At 40.5% G+C, this 24,174-nt stretch overlaps 1 protein-coding gene across 2 annotated transcripts in view; it reads left to right on the top strand.

Moving 5' to 3' along the window:
• The window catches only part of vps53 (VPS53 subunit of GARP complex), a 274,043-nt gene that overhangs the window by 102,086 nt on the left and 147,783 nt on the right, over positions 1-24,174 (top strand). For both annotated transcript variants that reach the window (XM_059973414.1, XM_059973415.1), the window contains exon 12: positions 10,487-10,582. In XM_059973414.1, coding sequence (XP_059829397.1) covers positions 10,487-10,582 — 96 coding nt within the window. The remainder of the gene's footprint in view (positions 1-10,486; positions 10,583-24,174) is intronic.

A 24,174-nucleotide genomic window follows, 5' to 3' on the forward strand; every position in this document is an offset into this window, starting at 1 on the left:
CTTCCTCCACATTACTTCTGTGCTTTCACCCTTGAACATCTGTTTCCAATTTACTCTTGCTGGTTCCTGCCTCATCCCTTCATAGTTAGCCCTTCCCCACTTAAGAAGTTCCCCATTTTGTCTGTTTTTCTCCTTTTCCATAGCTATGCTGAAGCTAAGAGAGCTGTGGTCACTTTCACCAAAATGCTCCCCAACCAAGAGGTCTGCCACCTGACCACGTTCATTACCCAGAACTAGATCCAGTATAGCCTCTCCTCTCGTCGGCCGGTCCACATACTGTGTCAGGAATCCTTCTTGAACACACCTGACAAATTCAGCCCCATCTATTCCCCCTTGCAGTCAGGAGGTGCCAGTCAATATGAGGGAAGTTGAAAACACCCAAAACGACAACCCTGTATTTCCTGCACCATTCTAAAATCTGCCTGCTTATCTGCTCCTCGGTGTCCCAAGAGCTATTTAGGGGCCTATAGACTACTCCCAGCACAGTGACTGATCCCTTCCTATTTCTGACTTCCACCCACACTGACTCAGTGGACAGTCCCTCTGCAGCGTCCTCCCTTTCTATAGCCGTGATACTCTCCCTGATGAATAATGCTACTCTCCCCCCCCCCCTTTTCTACCTCCCACCCTATTCCTTTTAAAACACCTAAACCCCAGCACCTGCATCAGCCAATCCCGCTCTTCCTCCAGCCAAGTTTCAGTAATGGCCACAACATCATAGTTCCACATACTGATCCATGCTCTAAGTTCATCTGCTTCAGGAGCATACGTTGGTAAGGTAATAATGTATATTGCAATTGAGGAATGTTAGTGGAGTAATTGCATTTCACCCAAACTATTACTCCAGTGTGCCTGAAGTTTGGGACAAGTCCAAAAACAATGGGTTAGAGTTCCAATATTTCCTTTAAATGAAATGGAAAAGATTCTGAAGATGGAGCTTGAACTGGACCCAGTGTCTTTTTCTCTTAGACTTACCCAGCAGTCATGTTATTAACACACATCAGAAAAGACTTTTTAACATCCTGACTTTTTGTGCGAGGAAGAAGATTTTACTTTGTTGGATATTCGATAAGGCCCCGGGACTTTCTGGTTGGCATAAATTAATCATGGAATATGTTCCTTTGGACTTTTTAACATGTACATTCAAAAGCAAATAGTTTTCATAAAACATGGCAACCTTTTCTACAATACGTAGATGTAAACCTGCCTGCTATACTGATAATGGCTTTTGTATAGGATGTTGTGGTGATGTCTATATTTTGATGGAAGTGTTCTGATACCTGATATCTGTGAGGGGAAGAAATGTAAATGTCCCTGGAAATTGAAAGTTTTGTCATGCTGAGCAAAAAAAAAAGAAAAAGTGGAGTAATTGCAAAGGAATGAATACCTTTTGGTTACAATTTTGATTGTTAATTTTTAAGAATTTGTTGACAGGTTCTGGATTTTTTTCTTTCTGATTTAAGTCAATTAGAGTGTCTTAAGCCCCAGGGCCTGACAAGGTGTTCCCTTGGACCCAGCAGGCAGCAAGTGCAGAAATTGTTGGGGGTCCTCGCGGAGTTATTTAAATTATTTTGGCGACAGGTGAGATACCAGAGGATTGGAGGTTAGCCAATGTTGTTCCATTGTTCAAGAAAAGCTCTTAAAAATTAAACCAGGAAATTATAGGCCAATGAGCCTAACATCAGTATTGGGAAAGTTATCAGAAGTTATTCTGAGGGACCAGATATATAATGATTAAGGATAGTCAGTGTGGCTTCATGTGTGAAAGGTTATGTCTAACCAATCTTAGAGTTTTTCAAGGAAGTTTCCAGGAAAGTTGATGAAGGCAAGGCAGTGGGTGTTGTCTACATGGCATTTGACAAGGTCCTGCATGGGATGTTGGTCAAGAAGATTCAGTCGCTTTTGATGAGGTAGTAAATTGGATTACATAGTTGCTTTGCAGGGGAAGCCAGAGAGTGTTAGTAGATGTTGCCTCTCTGACTGGAGGCCTGTGGCTAGTGGAGTGCAGCAGGGATCAGTGCTGGGTCCATTGTTGTTTGCAATCTATATCAACGATCTGGATGATAATGTGGTTAACTGGGTCAACAAATTTACTGAGGACACCAAGATTGGGGGTGCAGTGGACAGTGAGGAAGTCTATCATGGCTTGCAGTGGGATCTGGACCTGTTGGAAAAATGGGTTGAGAAATGGCGGATGAAATTTAATGCAGTCAAGTGTGAAGTGTTGCATTTTGGTAGGACCAGCCAGGTTAGGTCTTACACAGTGAACGGTAGGGCACTGAGGAATATGGTAGAACAAAGGGATTTGGGAATACAGATCCATAATTCATTGAAAGTGGCATCACAGGTGGAGAGGGTTGTAGAGAAAGCTTTTGGCACATTTGGCCTTTATAAATCGAAGTATTGAGTACAGGAGATGGGATGTTATGTTGAAGTTGTATAAGACATTGATGATGCCTAATTTGGGGTATTGTGTGCATTTTAGTTCCCCTACCTACCAGAAAAATGTAAATAAGGTTGAAAGAGTACAGAGAAAATTTACAAGGATGTTGTCGGGTCTGGAGGATCTGAGTTATAAGGAAAGATTGAATAGATTAAGACTTTATTCCTTGGAATATAGAAGATTGAGAAGAGATTTGATAGAGGCATACAAAACTACGGGGAGTATAAATAGGGTTTATTCCACTGAGTTTGGGTGGGACTACAACCAGTGGTTATGGGTTAAGGGTGAAAGGTGAAAAATTTAAGGGAACGTAAGGGGAAACTACTTCACTCAGAGGGTTGTGAGATTATGGAATGAGCTGCCAGCACAAGTGGTGTATGCAAGCTTGATTTCAATGTTTAAGAGAAGTTTGGATCGGTACATGGATGGAAGGGATACGGAGGGCTCTGGTCCTAGTGCAGGTCAATGGGAGTAGGCAGTTTAAGTGGTTTCAGCATGGACTAGATGGGGCAAAGAACATGCTTCTGTGCTGTACTTTTCCAAGACTTTATTTGACACGTGCCCAGTGGTTTGTAGATTAGCTCAGAAAGTCCTACTTCAATATATTTTAAATTTTAAAAATGAGACAGTAAAATGTAAAAATAGTTGTGGTGGATGAAAACTTTTTCAAGGCACTGTAGCTACTAATTTACAACTAAAAGCAGCTTCTGCGAATGTCTTCAAAGTCGCATCTAGTTTTGCCCAAGAATCTCCAAGCCAGGGGTAGGCAACCTACAGCCCACGGGCCAGATGTGGCCCGCAAGCAAATATTGGGATACTCTTATCTAGCCCGCGAGTGATTTTTCCTTATTCTGAGTGTTTCACACAACCACACTGATGGACATGCATGGCATCTTGTTACGCTGGCCCCTGGTTCCGTTTTGTTCCAAACCAAACACAGGTATATACGAATGACGGGAAGGCAGACTACCTTATTAATACGTATTAGATACTCTCTGTGCACATGCAGGTTTTCAGATGGGATCGTTCAAATTTGTAAACAGAAACAGCGTCACTGTGTTTTAACAAGAAATCCATGCTAAATATCCAAATATTTACACGTACTACGATACTTGTTGAATAACTTGTGTTTCAAAATAAGATCGAAGAAAAATATTCCAATGGCAATGAATGCAAAACGCAGAAAGGTAGACACTGAGTGCCGAGATTTCCAAGACACTTGGACACTAGATTACTTCTTCATCGAGCAAGCTGGGAAACCGGTTTGTCTCATTTGCCTAGAAAATGAGACAAAGGTCCAAGAATTTAGAAAAGAGTTTTCATCTCGTTTTGCTGATTTTCACTTGCATGCAATGAGTTCAAGCTGTTTGCTACTCCATTTGATGTGGAAGTGGACACTGCATCAGAAATTTTTCAAATGGAATTGATTAAGATGCAGTGTGACGACATATGGAGATCAAAATTTCATTCTGAAGATGTGTCAGTGCTTGACTTCTATAGAAAATATATTCATCCAAGTGGGAAGTATCCTAACTTAGTGGACCATGCAAAAAAGATGGCATCATTGTTTGGCAGCACTTATCTGTGTGAGCAATTATTTTCAAAAATGAAGCACCAAGAACCATTTGAGAACAAGATTGACTGATGCCCATCCGGATAATGTCTGCTGTTGGCTTCAACAAGTCTGACACCCAATATTGAGAAGCTTTCAAACAACAAACAGCATCGTTTCACATTGATTTATCGACTGTTTGCATTAAAATTTTCTTTTTTATTATACTTAATTTACCACCATTCAATGCATCATGTTCATACGTTTTATGTTTAAAGATTCTTTGTGTCCTTTTAATAGATTCAAAAGATGCCTTGATTGAAATAAATTGCAACTAAACTGAGTTCTTGGATTACTAATTGGCATCCTTGGTTAAGCACAAATGATTTTCTAGCATGCGTTATTCATTAATTTGAGGCAAAACATAACTAGATGTATTTAAATGGATAACTCCATTTATCTGGCCCACCGTCCGCTCATTAATATGTTATCCGGCCCACAGACGCAAAAAGGTTGCTGCCCCCTGTTCTAAGCTATGAGAATCAAATGCTGCCATGAGATGAAAAAGGATCATAAAAATACCTAAACCAATTCCACTGGTATCTGTTTGATGTAGACACCTGGCTAGAAGCTAGTTTGCAAGTGCATAACTTCCAGGTGACTTATTGCAGGCCAATTTCTGAATTTCAGATAATTCTTCATAATTGAAGCCAATCAGTAACAAACATTAATTATCTCAACACAAGACTCGTGCCAGTGTTTTGCTTAGCCTAGCTTCAAATTCCATGAAGTATGTGTGAATGTTAAAATGGGCGCTGATAATTCTTTCATGCATAGAATCTGTACAGAATCAGTTCAGAAGGATGTCCAACATTGATTATACTGGAATGATTGATGTGCATATACTTGGCTTTGTGTTCTCTTGTCAGCAGTGTGCAGCAAATGAATTATTGCTCTTCAACGTCTAATAGATTACACCTTCATCACATCCAAAGGTTTGCTTGAAGTAACAATTTAGTCCCAATATTAGATGAAGAATATGATGATTTATTTAACATTGTTTACATATTTTAAAACGGAACAACTTGTTCAAGTCTTCCAGGAAGCATTTAGGATTTTCTAGAATCTGACAAGTGTGCCCGGTAATATGAGTTGAAAGAAGGAAAGTGATTAGTTGAGCTAATGTATTTTTTGTTTAAAGATTCAGCTCATTACAGATTCTTCTGGCTCAATGAGCCACACTGTCCTATTACACCCATGGGTCCAATTAACCTAATTAGCTGTATGTCTTTGGAGTGTGGGAGAAAGCGGAGCACTTAGAAACCCACATGGTCACGAGGAGAGCATCCAAACTCCTTACAGAGAGTGACAGAATTGAACCTAAGTCACTGGTACACTCTGACTGCAGAATGCTGAATCATGGCTACTTCAATACCACCTGCCCAGCCTATAATTTACTATCAAAGGGGACAAACATATGGGAATTTCGTTTCTTGCCTTTAAACTGAAGTCCCCACTCAGAGAGTTACTTTATTTATTTAGAATACAGCATTTAATAGGCCCTTCAGGCCCAATGAGCTCACACAACCCAATTACACCCATGTGACCAATTAACCTAATAACCTATATGTATTTGGAATGGTGGAGAACCAGAACACCCAGAAGAAATCCACGTGCAAGCAAATCCCTGGTCACTGGTGCTATAATAGTGTTACACTAACTACTACAGTACTGTGCTGCCCCAAAGTTTGAGTGTTTTTAATATAAAAAATGTCAGTTAAATCTGGCAGGAAAGAAAGACTTAACAGAAGTGACCTAAAAGAAGACATTAAGATTATATGGAGTATGATAGTGTAGACACAGAGAAAGAATATCTACTTACAGATATGAGAAGTAAATTAAGAGCCATATGTATTAAGAGCCAAATAATCACGAGCAAATCTAGTGGGGTAGATGTTTGCAACTGTATATGCTGTGCTCCACTTAATGGATGCTTGTTCAGTTTGGACCCCTCACCCATTCTGCAATTTAACTGTGACCACTGAACCAAAATTCTTAGTGTTTTGTATTTGCAGTCCCTTCCATCTCACTCTCCTCCCCCACCTTTCCAGTGTTATTAGGCCATAGGGAATTCAGGAGAAACTGCTCGACCCAGAAAGAAGGTTATTGTGGCCTGAAGCACTCTGCTACATGGGGTAATTGAAGATTCCTCTGTAGTGGCATTTTTAAAAAGGAAGAAAACGTGTAAGCGAGAAACATTGATGAGGTGAGAGAAGCCCTGTGTGGAGCCTCATCTCTGGCATGGACCTGTTGTGTCAATTGAATTGCTTGTGAGAAATAATAAAATGTAAAGGGCCTCACAGAATTCATCTCCTGAAAATGGATGATTTAGATTAAAAGCAGGTACAAAATGTCATGTTCAGCACACAGACTGGAGTGTATTTGCTGCCCATGCCACCACAGACTCTCAGATTAACATTGACTTATATACCAAATCTGTCCTTGAGCACATCAACAGGTGTGTAGATAGAGTGACATCACAAAAACAAATAAAAGTTTTCCCCAATCAGAAACCATGGATGAACAGAGAGGTTCGCCTCCTGCTCAAAGCCAGAGATTCAGCCTTCAGGTCTGGAGACCGGGAGGCTTACAGCTCAGCCTGAGGAGGGGAATCTCTCAGGCTACACGCACTTACAAACAGAGGATCAAGGAGTATTTTAACTCCTTGGACCCCTGGCGCATGTGGCATGGCATACAGATTATTATAGACTTCAAGCCACCTAGTACTGTACCCCCTTCCAGCTCTGTTTCCCTCCCTGATGAGCTCAATTACTTCTACACTCACTTTGACTGAGGGAACAAGGAGGTCACCCTCAAAGCGGATCTCCCACCTGGTGAACTGCCTCTCTCACTTTCCATCTCCAACGTTTGCGCCACCCTGAGCAGGGTGAATGTATGGAAGGCAGCTGGTCCAGATGGAACACCTGGCTGTGTGGTCAGGGTCTGTGCAGGGCAGTTGGCCGGGGTTTCCACCCTGAGCAGGGTGAATGTACGGAAGGCAGCTTGTCTGGGTGAAACACCTGGCTGTGTGGTCAGGGTCTGTGCAGGGCAGTTGGCCAGGGTTTCCACCCTGAGCAGGGTGAATGTACGGAAGGCAGCTTGTCTGGGTGAAACACCTGGCCGCGTGCTCAGAGTCTGTGCAGGGCAGTTGGCCAGGGTTTTCACAGACATTTTCAATCTGTCCCCGGCCCAGGCAGTTGTCCCCACAAGCTTCAAGATCGCCACCATCGTGTCAGTGCCGAAGCAGTCCACTGCCACGGGCCTGAATGACTTCTGCCCAGTTGCACTCACCCCCATCATTGCAAAGTGCTTTGAGAGACTGGTTCAATCACAAATGAAATCCTGTCTGCCCACAACCCTGGACCCCCATCAATTTGCCTATCGCACCAACAGGTCAACAGAGGATGCCATCTCCATGGCACTTCACTCTGCCCTGACCCACCTGGACAGCCTCAACTCTTACGTCAGAATGCTGTTCTTTGACTTTATTTTGGCATTCAATACTGTGATCCCCTCCAAACTTCACCTGCTTGATATCAGCTCATCCCTCTGCGATTGGACCTTGGACTTCCTGACTAACAAACCACAATTTGTTAAGTTAGACAACATCTCCTCCTCCTTTCTCACCCTGAATACTGGTGTGTCTCAAGGCTGTGTGCTGAGCCCTCTTCTGTACTCTCTTTTCACCTATGACTGCGTTCCTGTACATGGTTCGAATTCCATAATCAAGTTTGCAGATGACGCCACAGTGGTTGGCCTAATCAGAAGGGATGACGAAACGGCCTACAGGGACGAGATCCAGCACCTGGCCACAAGGTGTGCCGACAAAAACCTGGCCCTTAACACCCAGGAGACCAAGGAGATCATTGTGGACTTCAGGCATGCTAGGAGCCACACTCATGTCCCCATCTACATTAACGGAGCTGTAGTGGAATGTGTATCAAGCTTCAAGTTCCTTGGTGACCACATTTCCGATGATCTCACCTGCCCTGAATTCCTCCATCCTGATCAAGCGCCTTTATTTCCTGCAGAGCATCAAGAAAGCTCACCCCTGGCCCACTGTACCATTGAGAGCATACTCAGTGTGCATCTCAGTGTGGTATGGCAATTGTCCCATATCAGACTGCAAAGCACTCCAGCGGGTGGTGAAAACTGCCCAGCAGATTATCGGCACCCAATTGCCCACCATTGAGAACATCTACCATAAACGCTGCCTGGGCAGGGCGAAAAGCATTATCAAGGATGCATCTCACCCTAACCATGGACTTTTTACTCTCCTCCAATCCGGTAGGTGCTACAGGAGCCTCCGCTCCCGCACCTGCAGACTCAGGAAGAGCTTCTTCCCTGAGGCTGTGACCCTGCTGAACTTCACATCACAGCGCTAAGCAGTATTTTATCCATATTGTACTGTCTCAGTACTTTTATATTTGTGTGCTGTAGCACTTTTTATTCACAGTTATTTTGTAAATAACACTATTCTTTGCTCTTCTGGTTAGATGCTAATTGCATTTCATTGGTTTTGTATCTGTACTTGGCACAATGACAAAGCTGAATTTAATCTAATCCCTTTCAGTATACCTTATACATTGTAATGTATACAAAGGTATACGTTAACCTTTCAGTGCAAAAGTGCTCTGTTTTGTAGTGTAGCTGCATCCTTCTCACTCAAAGAATGTTGTTTAATTAGGAAACCTAATATCCCTGGATTAACAGTCACATGCAGTCATAAGAAATATAGTTAATATAGTTAATTAAATATAGTTCTTGGTCACAGTTCAGTGTGTAAGGCTCTTAAGGACGTAATCGATAATACCATCTCTGTTCATATATTGTGTGAGTAAGATGTGTAGAATATTTTGAGTTTCAACTACAAAGTGTGTAAATTGCAGGTTTAACAATGTGCTCTGCACTGTTAAGAAGCCATGGATATAACCTAACCACAATGTTTGATGCAGGAGGGATACAGACCAAAAGTAGGGGATTCACTAGTTAAGTACTATTAAAATGGAGCTGTTTAAAATGAAGCAGTTATTACAAAAATGTTAATTGTGCTAGAACTCTGAGAGTCTGGCTACTTGACAAGATTAAGAGGATGAGAGATGAGACAGGTAGGTTTCAGTTGTGAATTGTGAACGTGTAGTCTGATGTAGTTAAGATAATAGGGGGCCTGAAATCTTGGCCTAATATTGAGAGTATTGTTGACATCAGTGAGGACAAGTAGGTGGAATGAAGCACTCACATGGCCAACCTGCATATTATCTTGTAGTGGTCAATCATCATCTCTGCCTTTACTTTGTTTAAAGACAGACAATTATAACTTGACAAATCACAGAAGCTTGACAGAGCTCCCCATGCATACTCATATTGATTGGTGAGTGTTTAATTTACAATAATTTTTCTATGAATCAAGTTGAATTTTTAGTTTTTGGGTTGTGAGCGTTAATTGGTTACAGCTTCTAATGTACAAACTGGGCTAGTTAAAAGTACTTTGTTTTGTGGAGCACTTTGTAATTATAATTACAGAGAATGGGGGGGATAGGTCATTCTATAAACAGTTAATGTTTTGCATGCTGAAATTCTCAATAATAGAAAATATTTGCAAAACCTAATTAATAGTTGTGACAAAATTAAAGCATATTTTTGAGAATGCTACCATGTGGTAACTGGCTTGATGAAGTTCATAAACGATCTTTGCCTTCAACAGAACCATAATAGTTTTCGCAGATAGTTCCTATTTCCTGCTGAATGAAAGGAAGTGTCCCCGTTTAAGGCCTTTCAAACCAGCCTACCATTGACAGTTTCCTAGCTTGACAGGGCACAGCTTGTTCAGTGTTGATTAAAGCAGTGAAGCCTATCTTTCTCTTGTGAGACTGGACACCTTTCATAATACATTGACATTTTGTAATGACTGGCTTCTGGTCAGGGTTCTGCTTAAAGTAACCATAAAGTCTCTGCCCCTGCCAACCTGTTCCTTACAGGTGAATAACAGTATTATAAAGTCGTTGTGAATTTACTTTTGGTATATGCATTCTAGTTATAGTTAATAGTCAAATTTTAATTATTTGTCTGCCTGTCATCCGTTTTATCATTAGGAATAAAGGTGTAACTCAAATAACGTGAAAAAGATCTTGCTTTATATAGTAAATATTTGTACTCTTGTATCACGCCATGATGGTACAAACCATTCCAGCCAATAAAGAGAAACAGTGAATGTTTGAATCAGTAAGGGAGCTTCAGGCCTCCCACAGCAGTGAAGAAGTCCAGAAGTAAAATTCCATGCAGTTTATTTTTGTTCTATATATGTTCTGAATGAGCTGGTTTATTAATTTGGCATATTTGTGTGTTTATTGCATGTATGTGTTGAAATATATTTTTGCTCATGGTTTTTGAATTTGTACATTGACTGAAAGCTCTATTCTTCCAATTGACAGAAAAAGCCAGAACCTGCGCCACCTCCTACAAATCCAATCCTGGAGGATGAAACTGGAGTGGATTGCGACCCTGAGAAAGAAGGTGATCTGGAGAAGGTAAAAAGGGGGTAAAGAACAACTAGAATAAGGCAGTGTTAATTAATTTTATTTTCTTGTCACCCTTTTTGATGTGAGTTCCTCAGCTAACTGATGTGTTGCGAATAGAGGCAAGGTCTACTAACTTCCAACTTGGGGCAATATTTTGAAGGAGGGCAAGTTCATTATATACCCTGTGGAGTCTCAAGTGGTAATTGGTAATCCTCCATTCTGTTTAAGATACTGGCGGAATTGTGCTTATAAACCACTTAGCTAATGCAGGATCATATTAGCGGAAAGACTATTAGGCAGAACCGATTTCTGACCTGTCATTTCTGCATTTATTTATAAAAATAATGAAAATGCTTCATGCAAGCAGCAACCAATCCCTTTGGTTTGCATCCTGCAAAACACTGAAGCAAAAATAATTCTGTCATCGATCCATCAGTGCAATCTAGATTTTAAGTCAGTACACACAATTACTGGAGAAATAAAATAAACTGCAGGAGGCCCAAGATCTTTTTCTTTGTGAGTGAGTTTGATTTGCAGAATATATTTTTAAAAGACACTTCCACTTTGCTGAAAGCTTAGCCGATTTCATGAATAAAGGAAGCGCCTGGCGCACTCTTTGTGTGCTGAGTGAACTGATTTCAATCAGTGGCAGCAATGGAATTATTATGATTGGCTTGATTGACTCTAATGATTGAGTAGTCCAAACCGTTCTTATGAAATAGCACTTTTGGTGTCTATGGAACTGAACATTGTATTCACGAGACTATGGGAAAGCCAGTGAATAGTAAAACAAAATGAAGATCCTTAATGAATAACTTAATTATGAGGAGAAAAAGAGCTTTACATTATTATTGGTCTCCAATAGCTTTGTGGTTTGTGTAGGATCCATTTGGTGTACAGATCGTTAAGGGAGTAGCATTGTGTTCCTTTGTAAAAACTTAAAATAATTATGTACATCCAAAGTGTTTAATACGATTCAAGTGATAGGAATTAAAGGGCAGTGATAAATTTGTTTTCAAGGATGGTTGGAAGGGAGAAGTGGATACAATAGGGTCTTTTAAGAGACTTTTGGATAGTTACATGGGGCATAGAAAAATAGAGGGCTATGGGTAAGCCTAGTAGTTTCTAAGGTAGGGAGATATTCGGCACAACCTTGTGGGCAGAAGGGCCTGTATTGTGCTGTAGGTTTTCTATGTTTCTATGTGAGGGAGGCTTCTCAGTGTGGTTGCCAGTGGCAACCTGTGGATCCCAGTATACTCCATCCATTCATTTGCATATAGAAATAGAGTAAAATGGTAAGGGTATGGAGGGCTACGGTCCTGGTGCAAGTCGATGGGAGTAGATAGTTTCAATGGCTCAGCACAGATTAGATGGGCTGAAGGACCTGTTTCTGTTCTGTATTTTTCTATGACTCTAAAAGGTGGCCAAATTCTCACAATACATTTAAGTAAGAGTTACAAATAAGAGTCAAAGAATTAAGGGGAGCTTTAAGAAGATAGTGATAAATTGGAATGGTCAAAAAGCGTGAAATGGAGTTTAATAAAACAGCAAATGTGAAGAAGTTAATTTGTTAAAATGAAATCAGAGTAGTTCTGCACGTTAAGGAGTGAAAGTTGAATGATATGTAGGGCAGATCAGATTCACAAAGTGATAGAGTGGAGTGGGTGAAACCATTTAACGAAAGCTAATGGCCTCTCAGATGTTGTGGCTAGCAATATAGCCACACACTGCTGATTAGAAGGCACAAACATATTCCTGTCCTGTTGTCTGCTGATTTATCCATGGCCTGAGTGTGATCTCCAGGGTACTTTTAGTCTCTCAAATTGACATACTTCTTGATGGATGATTTGACCTGACTTGATCTCTTGAGACAGGATTGTTGGTCTAAAATGTGAACTTCCCATTTCCCCTGCTAATGATTGATTAGCAGGGGATGTAATGTGTTTAAATCTTTAAATGATTAAATTAGGAGAAGCAGATAAGGTAAGAAATAATAATTAGTACAATTTTTCTTTACTGCACTCTTTTCACTTGCTGTCATTCCTTCTGCTTGCCTAATTGACTGTGATGCTTCAGAGATGCATTGCAGTTCCTTGGTAGCTTTTTGGAATATTTGACTTGTGCTTCTTTAATGAGATTTTCAAAAATCTTAATTTGCAAAGTAAAAAGGCTTGTTGAGACCAAAAGTTAAAATTGTGTGAGAATTATTGTGTTATTATTCGCACTTCATGATAAATGCTTAATATGACCCTGTCAAATTCTTGCCTTTAAAAGGGAAGTGTGATTTAGTTTAAATCCAAGGAAGTTGCATGATCAGCCTCTTCTATCCACCCACCAATGCCATAAAATCCTTTCATTAGTGGGCACAGTGGTGAATGGTGATACCAGGAATGGCATTGACAAAGACTGTTGACCCATGTTGTGAATGCTCCATTATTGAACTAAACCTGCTGAGAAATGTGTGCATTTACATTCTGAGCTGTCAACATTTCCTCAAGTTCAGAATTAACTTGTGAATGATCAAGTCCCACCCATTCTTCCTCTTGTGAGTCCAGCAAAATTGTGTGAATTTGCAGCAATTTCCCAGCACCCTTCCTGGGGAAATCTGTCTCCTATGTGGGTGCCAGTTTATTCTTGTTGCAGGTTGCGTGAGTCCATTGATTTCCACGGGAGTAACGGTGAGGGACAAGGGAATTTAGATCAACAGGGCACGTTCCTGCCTTCCCCTCTGCTCCCCCGCTGCCCTCCATCCCATCATCCCATTCTAACCCTAAAGAACAATATGATAATGTTGTACCAAGTGGCCAGAATAAAGCTAGTTCTTAGCAGCAATGAATCTGCAGGAAGTAACTGCTACTTGCTATGTCATAATTTGTCTGCTTTCAATTGCTAGTGTGTATCCAAGAGAAAGAATGATTGGAAAATGTTGAATTCACTCAGCACAGTAGAGGGCATTTGACTCATGATACTGTGCCGATCTTTTAACCAACTCCAAGATCAATCTAACCCAAGAGTTCCCAACCATTTTTTTACCATGGTCTGCTACCATCAACCAAGGGGTCTGTGGATCTCAGGAGAGGAATCCCTGATCTAACCCTTCTTTCCCACATAGCCCTCCATTTTTCTTTCATCTATGTGTCTATCTAAAACTCTCTTACATATCCGCAATGTATCTGACTCTACAACCACCCCACAATACTTTTAAGCAAATGTCTCTTGTAATAGCGATTGCTGCCATGGGGAAAAGTCTTTGTCTGTCCATCCTATCTATGCCTCTTATCATTTTATACATCTCCATCAAGTCATCTCTCATCCTTCTTCACTCCAAAGAGAAAAGCTCTAGCTTGCTCAATCTTTCCTCATAAGACATGCTCTCTAATCCAGACAGCATTCTGGTAAATCTCCTCTTCACACTCTTTAAAGCTTCCATGCCCTTCCTCTAATGAGGCAACCAGAACTAAACATTATATTCCAAGTGTAGTCTAACCAGAGTTTTGTAGTGTTGCAGTACTTCATTGTGGATGTTGCACTCACTTCCCTGATTAATGAAAGCCAACACACCATATGCCTTCTTAAGCAGCCTATCAGCCTGTGTGGTATCTTTCAGGGACCTGTGAACTTGGACCTCAAGATCCTACTGTTCTTCTACACTGTTTACAATCCTGCCATTAACCTTGTACTCTGACTTCAAGTTTGACTTTCCAAAGTGTATCACTTCACATTGCTCTGGATTGTAATCCACCTGCCAATTCTCAGCCTAGCTCTGCATCCTATAAATATACAGTTGTAACCAATGACAACCTTCTACACTATCTACAACACTGCCAGCCTTAGTGTTATTTGCAAACATACTAACCACATCTTCATTCAAGTTATTTATAAAAAATCACAATGATTAGGACTCCCAGAACGGAGCCCTACAGAATACAGCTAGTCACTGACCTGGAATCCATTCAAAATATGCTCCATCAACTACCACCCTCTGCTTTCTGTGGGCAAGACAATTCCAAATCTTGGTGAATGTATAACTGAAATACACCTCATCCACTGCTCTGCCATTATCAGTTTTTTTTTGTTGCTTTCTTGAAAATTCAATCAGGCTCATGAGGAACAACCTGCTCCTCACAAAGCCATGCTGACAATCCCTAATATGTCTATGTTTCTCCAAATGCTTTTAAATCCTCTAACAATCCTCTCCAACAGTTTGCCCACCACGGATGTAAGAATCGCTGGTCTATAATCCCAGGATTATCCCTATTACCTTTCTTGAATGTAGGAATAACATGTGCCATCCTTCAATTTTCTAGTAATATTTGAAAGAGGCACCTGTTTTCTCTGATCCATGTAAAAGAGGTTCCTAAAAAGTTGTATTCCAGGAACATTGCTCTTTCTCCACTCAAATGATTGCTATCAGTGACATTTAGTCACTATAATTAACTCACTACTTCTTTTAAAACATGCCAAATTCTATCACCTAGATTTAGCAATGATCTGGCTGCGGAACTTCCCAGTGCCCAAACATTTTAATTCCAATTCATGTGTGGCATGTCAGTCCATACCTCCTCTTGTGACACGATGTGGCCACCCTCAGGATGGAAGAGAAACACCTTATATTCCGTATGGGTAGCCTCTAACTTGATGGAAACTTCCAGTCACCCTCTCCCCTCTTCTATTCCCCACTGTGTTCTCTTTTCTATCATCTCCCCTTGGGTCCCTTCCTCCCCTTTCTCATGTGGTCCACTCTCCTCTCGTATCAGATTACTTCCTCTCCAGCTCTTTACCTTTCCTACCCACCTGGCTTCACCTATCACCTTCTAGCTATTTTCCTTCCCTCCCGTACCTTTTTATTCCTGCATCTTCCCCCTTCCTTTCCAGTCCTGATGAAGAGTCTCAGCCCAAAACGTCGACTGATAATCTTTTCCATAGATGCTGGGTTCCTCCAGCATTTTGTGTATGTTATATGCCAAAAGTCCTTTGGTAAATAAAAGCTTCCTTAAGGATGATGCTGGAATTTGGAGCAGCTTTGATTTATCTGCTGACTCTGCTTAATAAATTAAATTGGAACTGTGGGAATGGTTTCCTAGCCTGAGTAAGCTAGATTCAAAACCACCAAAAATACAGCTAAGAATCAGGACTTGTTTTTACTCTCTTTTGAGTGGAAAAAAATCTGGCTTTTGTTAATGTTAGTGTAACGAAGTTGCACTGTGTAAAAATAATTCTGTGAAAATCCAGCCATATAAATAATACTCCAGCCAACTTAAATTATATAGGAACATCTGTTCAAAAGCAGGACACGTCCTCTATTTTTTTTTACAAAGAAGCTATCTCAGCCTCTAAAGATGCTGCCTCGTGTTGGGACAGAACTCAAATTGATCCAAAGCTAGGGGATAATTTTTCCATTGATTCAAGTTTTTCATGTAAAAATAGTATACCATGCCATTCTATCCAGCTTGTAATGATCAAGAATCACATCTGTGGTTGGTTCTTTGGTTCTTCTGCACAAGTCCAGTGCTCTGTGGCCATCTAAAATTTGTGAACCCAGTCCCAACAGAGTTTGACTGTTCCAATTTTTGGTTTAATGAGTGACAATGGGGTCCATTTCCAGTTAATTCTAGTTAAATTAATGTGAATATTTCCACGTCTGTTAAACTGCTGAAGGGAGGGAGGGAAGAGAATAAATGCCAGAACATTTGGGCAAACATTTGCCATTGAAACAATTGCAGTGGTTAATTGTGCTTGCTAATATTTAAGGGTAAATATGCAGTAGTTTCATAGAGCAGTTAATCCCAAAGTGACTGCCTGAATCATGTTGGTCTGGATTTACCCAGAGGCTCCTTTGTAAAAAATGTAATTATCTCTATACATCTTGTAATTACAAGCATCAGTAGCCTTAGGAGACAGTCATATAATTAAGTTTCCAGGTTTTGAAAATCTTGAATTTTAAAATTGACCAATTTTTAAAGCAGTTCTTTTTCTGTCTCTTCGATTTTTGTTTGCTCATAGTTCAGTCTTTCCGCCTTTTTACCTTCTGGATACTGAATTTCACAGGTTTAACATGTGCTTGTTTTCTAGTTACTTAATCTCTTTGATTGCCCAGTTTCAAACAACCAATTTATCAGTTTTCACTTTTAGCAACTTATTGGGAGAAGGCCAAGAAAATGGATGATACCCATTTAGTAGTTATCAATGGAGAGATTTGTGACAGAGCCAAGAATGTCCCTCTCAAGGGTTGACCTTTTCAGATTCAGCAGCACAAGAAGTCCATGGTGATGTGCACAATGAACATGCTTTGTGCATATTAGCATTGCAAGGAAAAGGGCTCAAGGAGCTGAGGGTAGTTTGGGGTGTCTGTCGTGAGGCCTCAAACTCAACAAGCAGTGGAGTGAAGGAGTGACGAGCAATAAACAGCAGATCCGTGGTCTCGGATGCATGGTTATGATGTGGTTCGGTGGGTGGGCCTACTGGGCGGTCACAGGGTTAGAGGGAGATGTGGATATCTGCTCCTAATTGGAGGTGCATTGGGTGGGGAGGGGTGAGAGACTGTCATGAATTTGGCCCTGAAACTGACACTTCCGACAGGGTTATGTGAATCAGCCAAGAACATGGAATTTGAACCAATAGTCATGAAATTTACTGAGGACTCAAAAGATCAACTCCTCCTCCTATTTCTTATGTTCCTACATCAAACAACAATATTACAAGAGGACCTTTCTGAAGTATGTTCCCAGCATTTACCTCCATGGTCTGAGATTTGCTGGAGCGTCCCCTTTAACTATCTATGACATTGTTGCTTTAAAGAGACCCCAGGCATTCTTCAAGGGTCATGCATGCATGATTTTAAAAAATCAAAGGATTATCCTTGTGTATAATGGATGCCACCGTGCATGTCTGGGCTCATCCATGGATTGGGAGATCGGATAGAAGAAAATGTTTATACTGTGAAATCTGCTTTCAGATTCTAATTCACCTTCCCTTGAAGCTGATTGTATAAGCTACAAGATCTTGCCATTATGTAAACACATTAGGCCCTAGCTTTAGTCAATAAAGACCATTTGAAATGTTTTCATTGCAGTACAAGATGCTGCTAATGGTACACTTCCATACGGTTTCTCAAGTGAAAGGGAGTAATGTGATTTTATTGTGATCTTGGCCATCCTTCATGGCTTGAAGGAACTGCAGTCTTTAGTCAACTGAATATTTTCTTTTTGTGCCTGTATTTCAACACAGGAACTACTTCAAAGATGTCCGCAGTTTGTTTATTGTCCAGATTTTCTTGTTAGCAGCAGTAGGTTCAGATCACATGCTGGGAGGGGGTTGTGTAGGGATAAAGGGTGAAAATGGATAAACATCTCTTCCAAGTGTTCTTAGTTTTAAAATTCCACAGTAGATTTGATCAAGATCCCATTTTAATTTTATTTTATGTTGACAACTTGATTCAATGTAGTGTGCACACAGCTGTTCTCTTTCAAAACTTTGCGTTGAGATTTTCAAGGTTTTAAACTGAGCGTTTTGCATTTTAAACTGAAATCTGTCTGGGTAATGGAAGCAGTTCAGGCAGCAAAGCTTACAGATTTTGCTTTGTTGTTTGCAGCTTCAGCCACTTATTAACTTCCTTGCCACAGGACTAAAAAATGTTGAGATCATGCCCCGTGTTAGGACCCAGGTATTAAATGTATGATGCAATTTTCTCTTTCCTTCTGATGGGATATTAAACTGATGTCCTGTATACCAATTTAAATTAACGTTAAAAATCTCATTCAGCTGAGATGGATTGTTTCTTCAGAGTCCAATAAATTGCTTATTTTATGTACCATATCACTATAATCATAACTATCTTCACATTTTAAAAGTTTATTGTATGAAATGCTTTGGTATTGTGATAAATTGCAGTGTGAACACAATTGTTTATTCATTAATATCCTTGCTCTGTTGTCTACATTAATGCAAAGCAGACTACAGGTAGCAAATGACTATCTCTATCTTCTGGTGAGCTAAACATTTACACTTAGATCACCTAAGTGTTTTCATTTGTACTTATCTACATGATCCTTCATCTTCCACTGCGAAATGTGGAAGTTCTTGGAAAATAGTGACAAAAAGTGATTTGAGGACATCTATGAAAGAAACTGAAATATAGTATAAACAGGACATTTTAAAAGACTCCATTGGTGCCATTAAGATCAGGAAGCCTCTGACAATGGAGAAAAACATTGCAAGCTGCTGGGTCTTGGCAACAACCAATTTTAATGAGTCTTCTGGGCTACTAATTTTAGTGAACTCCAGTGGTTTTGCATTTGGCTTGCAGCTGCCTGCACGGATCTGATTTTTGGCAGACACGGTTGCCTCCTGTGTGATCCAAAAGAACCTTATGGCATTGAATGCCCCTTTTGTTCTTAGCGAGATGGTGTTTAATAATACCTACAGTTTCTTCCTTTGTTGTTCATTTGGTTTTCCCACTATTCCTGTTACCTATGCATTATTTATCTTTGGTATCTCACTACTTACTCTGTTGTTCCATTGGCATCCTTAAATTTGAACAGACAGACAGACATACTTTATTGATCCTGAGGGAAATTGGGTTTTGTTATAGCTGCACCAACCAAGAATAGTGTAGAAATATAGCAATATAAAACCATAAATAATTAAAAATAATAAGTTAATCATGCCAAGTGGAAATAAGTCCAGGACCAGCCTACTGGCTCAGGGTGTCTGACACTCCGAGAGAGGAGTTGTAAAGTTTGATGGCCACAGGTAGGAATGACTTCCTATGACACTCAGTGTTGCATCTCGGTGGAATGAGTCTCTGGCTGAATGTACTCCTGTGCCTAACCAGTACATTATGGAGTGGATGGGAGTCATTGTCCAAGATGGCATGCAACTTGGACATCATCCTCTTTTCAGACACCACCGTCAGAGAGTCCATTTCCACCCCCACAACATCTCTGGCCTTACGAATGAGTTTGTTGATTCTGTTGGTGTCTGCTACCCTCAGCCTGCTGCCCCAGCACACAACAGCAAACATGATAGCACTGGCCACCACAGCCTCGTAGAACATCCTCAGCATTGTCCGGCAGATGTTAAAGGACCTCAGTCTCCTCAGGAAGTAGAGACGGCTCTGACCCTTCTTGTAGACAGCCTCAGTGTTCTTTGACCAGTCCAGTTTATTGTCCATTCCTATCCCCAGGTATTTGTAATCCTCCACTATGTCCACACTGACCCCTTGGATGGAAACAGGGGTCACCGATGCCTTAGCCCTCCTCAGGTCCACCACCAGCTCCTTAGTCTTTTTCACATTAAGCTGCAGATGATTCTGCTCACACCATGTGACAAAGTTTCCCACCGTAGCCCTGTACTTAGCCCCATCTCCCTTGCTGATGCATCCAACTATGGCAGAGTCATCAGAAAACTTCTGAAGATGGCAAGACTCTGTGTTGTAGTTGCAGTCCGAGGTGTAGATGGTGAAGAGAAAGGGAGACAGGACAGTCCCCTGTGGAGCCCCAGTGCTGCTGACCACTCTGTCTGACACACAGTGTTGCAAGCGCACGTACTGTGGTCTGCCAGTCAGGTAATCAATAATCCATGACACCAGGGAAGCATCCACCTGGAGTAAATTTTGGTCTAAGTTGTCAACTGTAGAGTAGAGATAGTTTTCAGACCCACAAGGTGATTGAAAGATTGCTTGTTCTTTCTTTCCTCTCTTTTCTGTAAGTGTATGCCTCAGATAAATATTATGTGGAGATTTGTGGCATATATGAATATATGATATATATGTACAGTATCTAAAATACATCTTATGGAAATGTTTGATGATGAACTTCAATAAAAAACAAATTACAAAAAAAAAGGCTAGGCCTAAATTCCTTTGAATTTAGTGGAATCAGAGGTAATGTCCTTGATGAGAATCCTTGAGAAGCCTCACAAAGTAGATTCTGGGAAGAGGGGGTGCTTTTGCTGGCTTGGAATCTAGTTTAACTTGGTCTTGAAATTATCAAAAGGGCTGCGAGCTATATGTTACCCATAGAACTTAAGTTATTCAAAACAGAAGTGAAAGTGGGAAAGGCATGGGAACAAAGAAGTCTGCAGATACCAGAAATCCAAAGCAACACACACAAAGTACTGGAGGAACTCAACAGGTCAGGCAGCATCTGTGGAAATGATTAAACATTCGATGTTTTGGGCCAAGACGGTTCTTCAGGACTGAAAGCTAGTGTTGAGGAAGATGATGATCTTATTGAATAGCAGAGCAGGTTTGAAAGCTGAATGAGCTACTCCTTCTTATGTTCCTGTTATATTGTTATTGTTAGAGCAGAAATGTTCAGCTCATCCATCTAGATTGGCCCTAAAATCACCTCCACCGTCACATCAGATTTAATCCAAATTGTGGTTTTTGTCTCCACTATTTAATTTGTGAGTCAATTTCCAGTTCCCAATAGGAATAGCTTCTATTACATGTTCAGCAAGTTTAAGCCTTTGGCCTTTTGCCTTCCTCTCTTGATTGTATCTAAAAGCATTGCTGTGCATTGCCGTACATTCCCCTCCATGTACTCCTAATCTTAACGAGCTCTAAAGTGACCTCTCAGATGTTTAGGGCAATGAAACATTGCCTACATAATCTTTCACTGGCTGGCATTCTTCCAGTCATGCACATATATTTATGTCAAAATAAAATATATTCAATTACAATCAAAAGGTTATAAGGGAGGTCAGTGCTCAATCATTAGGCCATGTTATTATGTTACCGCACTGCTACGACATGCACTTGAGCAGCTGGTGACCTCGAGCAGAATTGTAGACTCGGCAGGTTGGCATCCAGGAAACTGCAGAACTATTTAATTCACAAAACAGAGTTGAAAGTTCAAAAAATGTAAATTTTACCCTGACTTACCCTAAAATTAAAAAAAAACAGGTGGCATTTTTGCAATTAGTAAGAGCATGGCCCTTCGAAGAAGTTTAGTGCAAAATAACACATTTTTCAAGTGCAACAAAATATTTACTGAGTTGGCAATGGATCTGCGCTAAGAAGTTCAGTTATTTTGGAGTCAAACACCGTGTTACTTTTCTAAATCTGTCCCTGGTTATTGTTGCCAGATTTGTCTTTCACTAGTTTCTTTGTATGTCAATGGCATTGCTTGTCTGTTTTCCAAGTGTGAAGACAGATGACTCTATTGTCACATTGTCCCTTCCACCAAAGTGGAGCTTGTGCTCCAGGCTTGTTTAGGTTGAGAAGGATTATGTTTATTTTGGATGGGATTATATATAAAGAATAAAACTTGGGACAAATGCACATATGTCTTGCCAGTATTTCCTTTTCTGTCAATTCAAAGAAACTAACTTTGCAAAGTATTTACTATATAAAATCAGAGGGACACCCAACACTGTTTTTGTCAAATTAAACTTAACTTGCATATTTGCTTTACAACTTTTTAATGATGCATTAATAGATGGAGACCCATGAATAATCAGATATTCTTCACATAGATGAACAAATATTAATGTTTAAGTAGGAAAGTGAATTTCCCTGATTGCCAAGAGTCATGAATGTCTTGAGATATTTTTGGGTGTGTTTGCAAAAATAGACATTAAGAATTAAACATTAAGTTGATACAGTAAAAGTAAGGTTATGCCCCTTACTGCTGAAATTTTTGAAGACAGGGTTTTTTTACATTGCTGCATTAGCTTTCTTTTCCCTTTTCTTATATTTTCTAACTCAGCCAAAACTCTGCTGCTCTAATCCAAGTGTCATTCACTAATCTCCAGTTTTGATCTGTCCTCCAGCACATTCTGAATTCAAAATCCTTGTCCTTTTCTATGAATCCCTTGAGGGACCAATCTCTATCCCTTCCTTCACCTCCCAGATCTACTGTGTAATCCAAAAGGCTCAGCCCTTGGCAGGACTCCAACCCTCTTGATGGTCTTCCCCTCATGACCACATTTCTGTTACCTCAGAACAGTGCTACCTGAATTTCTGTGCCTTGTTATTTTCACTATACCATCATACAAGCCTTGCAACTCAAGAACTACCACTCACTGCTCACAAATGTTTATGTCCTACATTATGTCCTCAAGTATTTTAAATGTGCTTTAAAAACAAGTATTGCCGGGGAGATTTCCCTACCTAAGTGATACATACCCTTTCTTTCTCCCTGGGCCTCCTGTCCCATGGCTCCCCTCCCCCTTTCTTTCTCTTGAGGCCTCCCGTCCCATGATCCTTTCCCTTCTCCAGCTGTGTATCCCTTTTGCCAATCAACTTTCCAGCTCTCAGCTTCACCTCACCCCCTCCGGTCTTCTCCTATCATTTCACATTTCCCCCTCCCCTTCCCACTTTCAAATCTCTTATTATCTCTTCTTTCAGTTAGTCCTGACGAAGGGTCTCAGCCCAAAATGTCAACTGTACTTCTTCCTACAGATGCTGCTTGGCCTGCTGTGTTCCACCAGCATTTTGTGTGTGTGGCTTGAATTTCCAGCATCTGCAGATTTCCTCGTGTGTTTGCATTGATACATGTTCTCTTGCTTATTGCATCCTATATCCTGTGTAAGAATGTTTTTTGTACACTGAATACTACAAAGCATGGATAACATGGCCGAAAGCTATAGCTCTAGCTTTTTACGTGAGAAAGGCACAAAGTTTGAAGTCTTTTACCTGCACTTTTCAGATGGCACCTCCTAGCCTTGAGAATTTTCAGTGTTATCTGTACAAGAATGTAATTTTCTTTTGCATAGTGAACTGTGCCAATATAATGTCTTGCTTCACTGGGCTGAGAAATGCCAAAAAATTACAGTGGAATAATGTAACTTGATACATTTTGGGGAGAAAGAATATGTAAGAAAAATGTAAAGAAATTTTTTAAAGATAATGTAAAGGAAGCTGCCACATGTTCTCCTGCTTTCAAGGGTAAGTCATTAAGAAATAGGAGCAGAATTAGGCCATTTGGCCCACGACTCTGCTCCACCATTCCATCATGGCTGATATATTAACCCTCTCAACCACATTCTTCTGCCTTCTCCTTGTAATCTTTAACACCCTTACTAATCAAGAGCCTATCAAACCTCAGTTTTCAATATACCCAGTGACTTGGCCTCCACAGCTGTCTTTGGCAATGAATTCCACAGATTCACCACCCTCTGGCTTTAAAATAAAAAGATCCTCCTCATCTTTGTTCTAAAGGAACATTCTTCTATTCTGACAAAATGACCAAACTGATCATAAACTGAGGTGTTTTGTTTTTGTACCAACAATCTCAATTAATGTACTCTTATCATTTCCCACTTTGTGCTAGAGGAGATTGTGAAGGTAAACAGGAGTCCGTAGAAGGCAGTTAGAGTCAGAGTCTACTGCACAAAACAAGTCCTTTGGCCCATCTTGACCATGCTGCTCATTCTACCTATGTACACTAATCCCATTTACTTTCATTAGGTCAGTAATCACCTTTGCCTTGGCAATACAAGTATTTGTCCAGATGTTTCTTGGATCAGAACATAGTTTAACAGAGCAGAACATAGATTTGAATTGTGAAATGGAGTACAAAGGAAAGGGTGTGTATGCTAAGCAGGATTTGAATTCGTTCACTGAAGTATTGGTGAGGAATGTAGCCCACCCATTG

The sequence above is a fragment of the Hypanus sabinus genome, chromosome 6 (genome assembly GCF_030144855.1).
Source record: "Hypanus sabinus isolate sHypSab1 chromosome 6, sHypSab1.hap1, whole genome shotgun sequence".
NCBI lineage: Eukaryota > Metazoa > Chordata > Chondrichthyes > Myliobatiformes > Dasyatidae > Hypanus > Hypanus sabinus.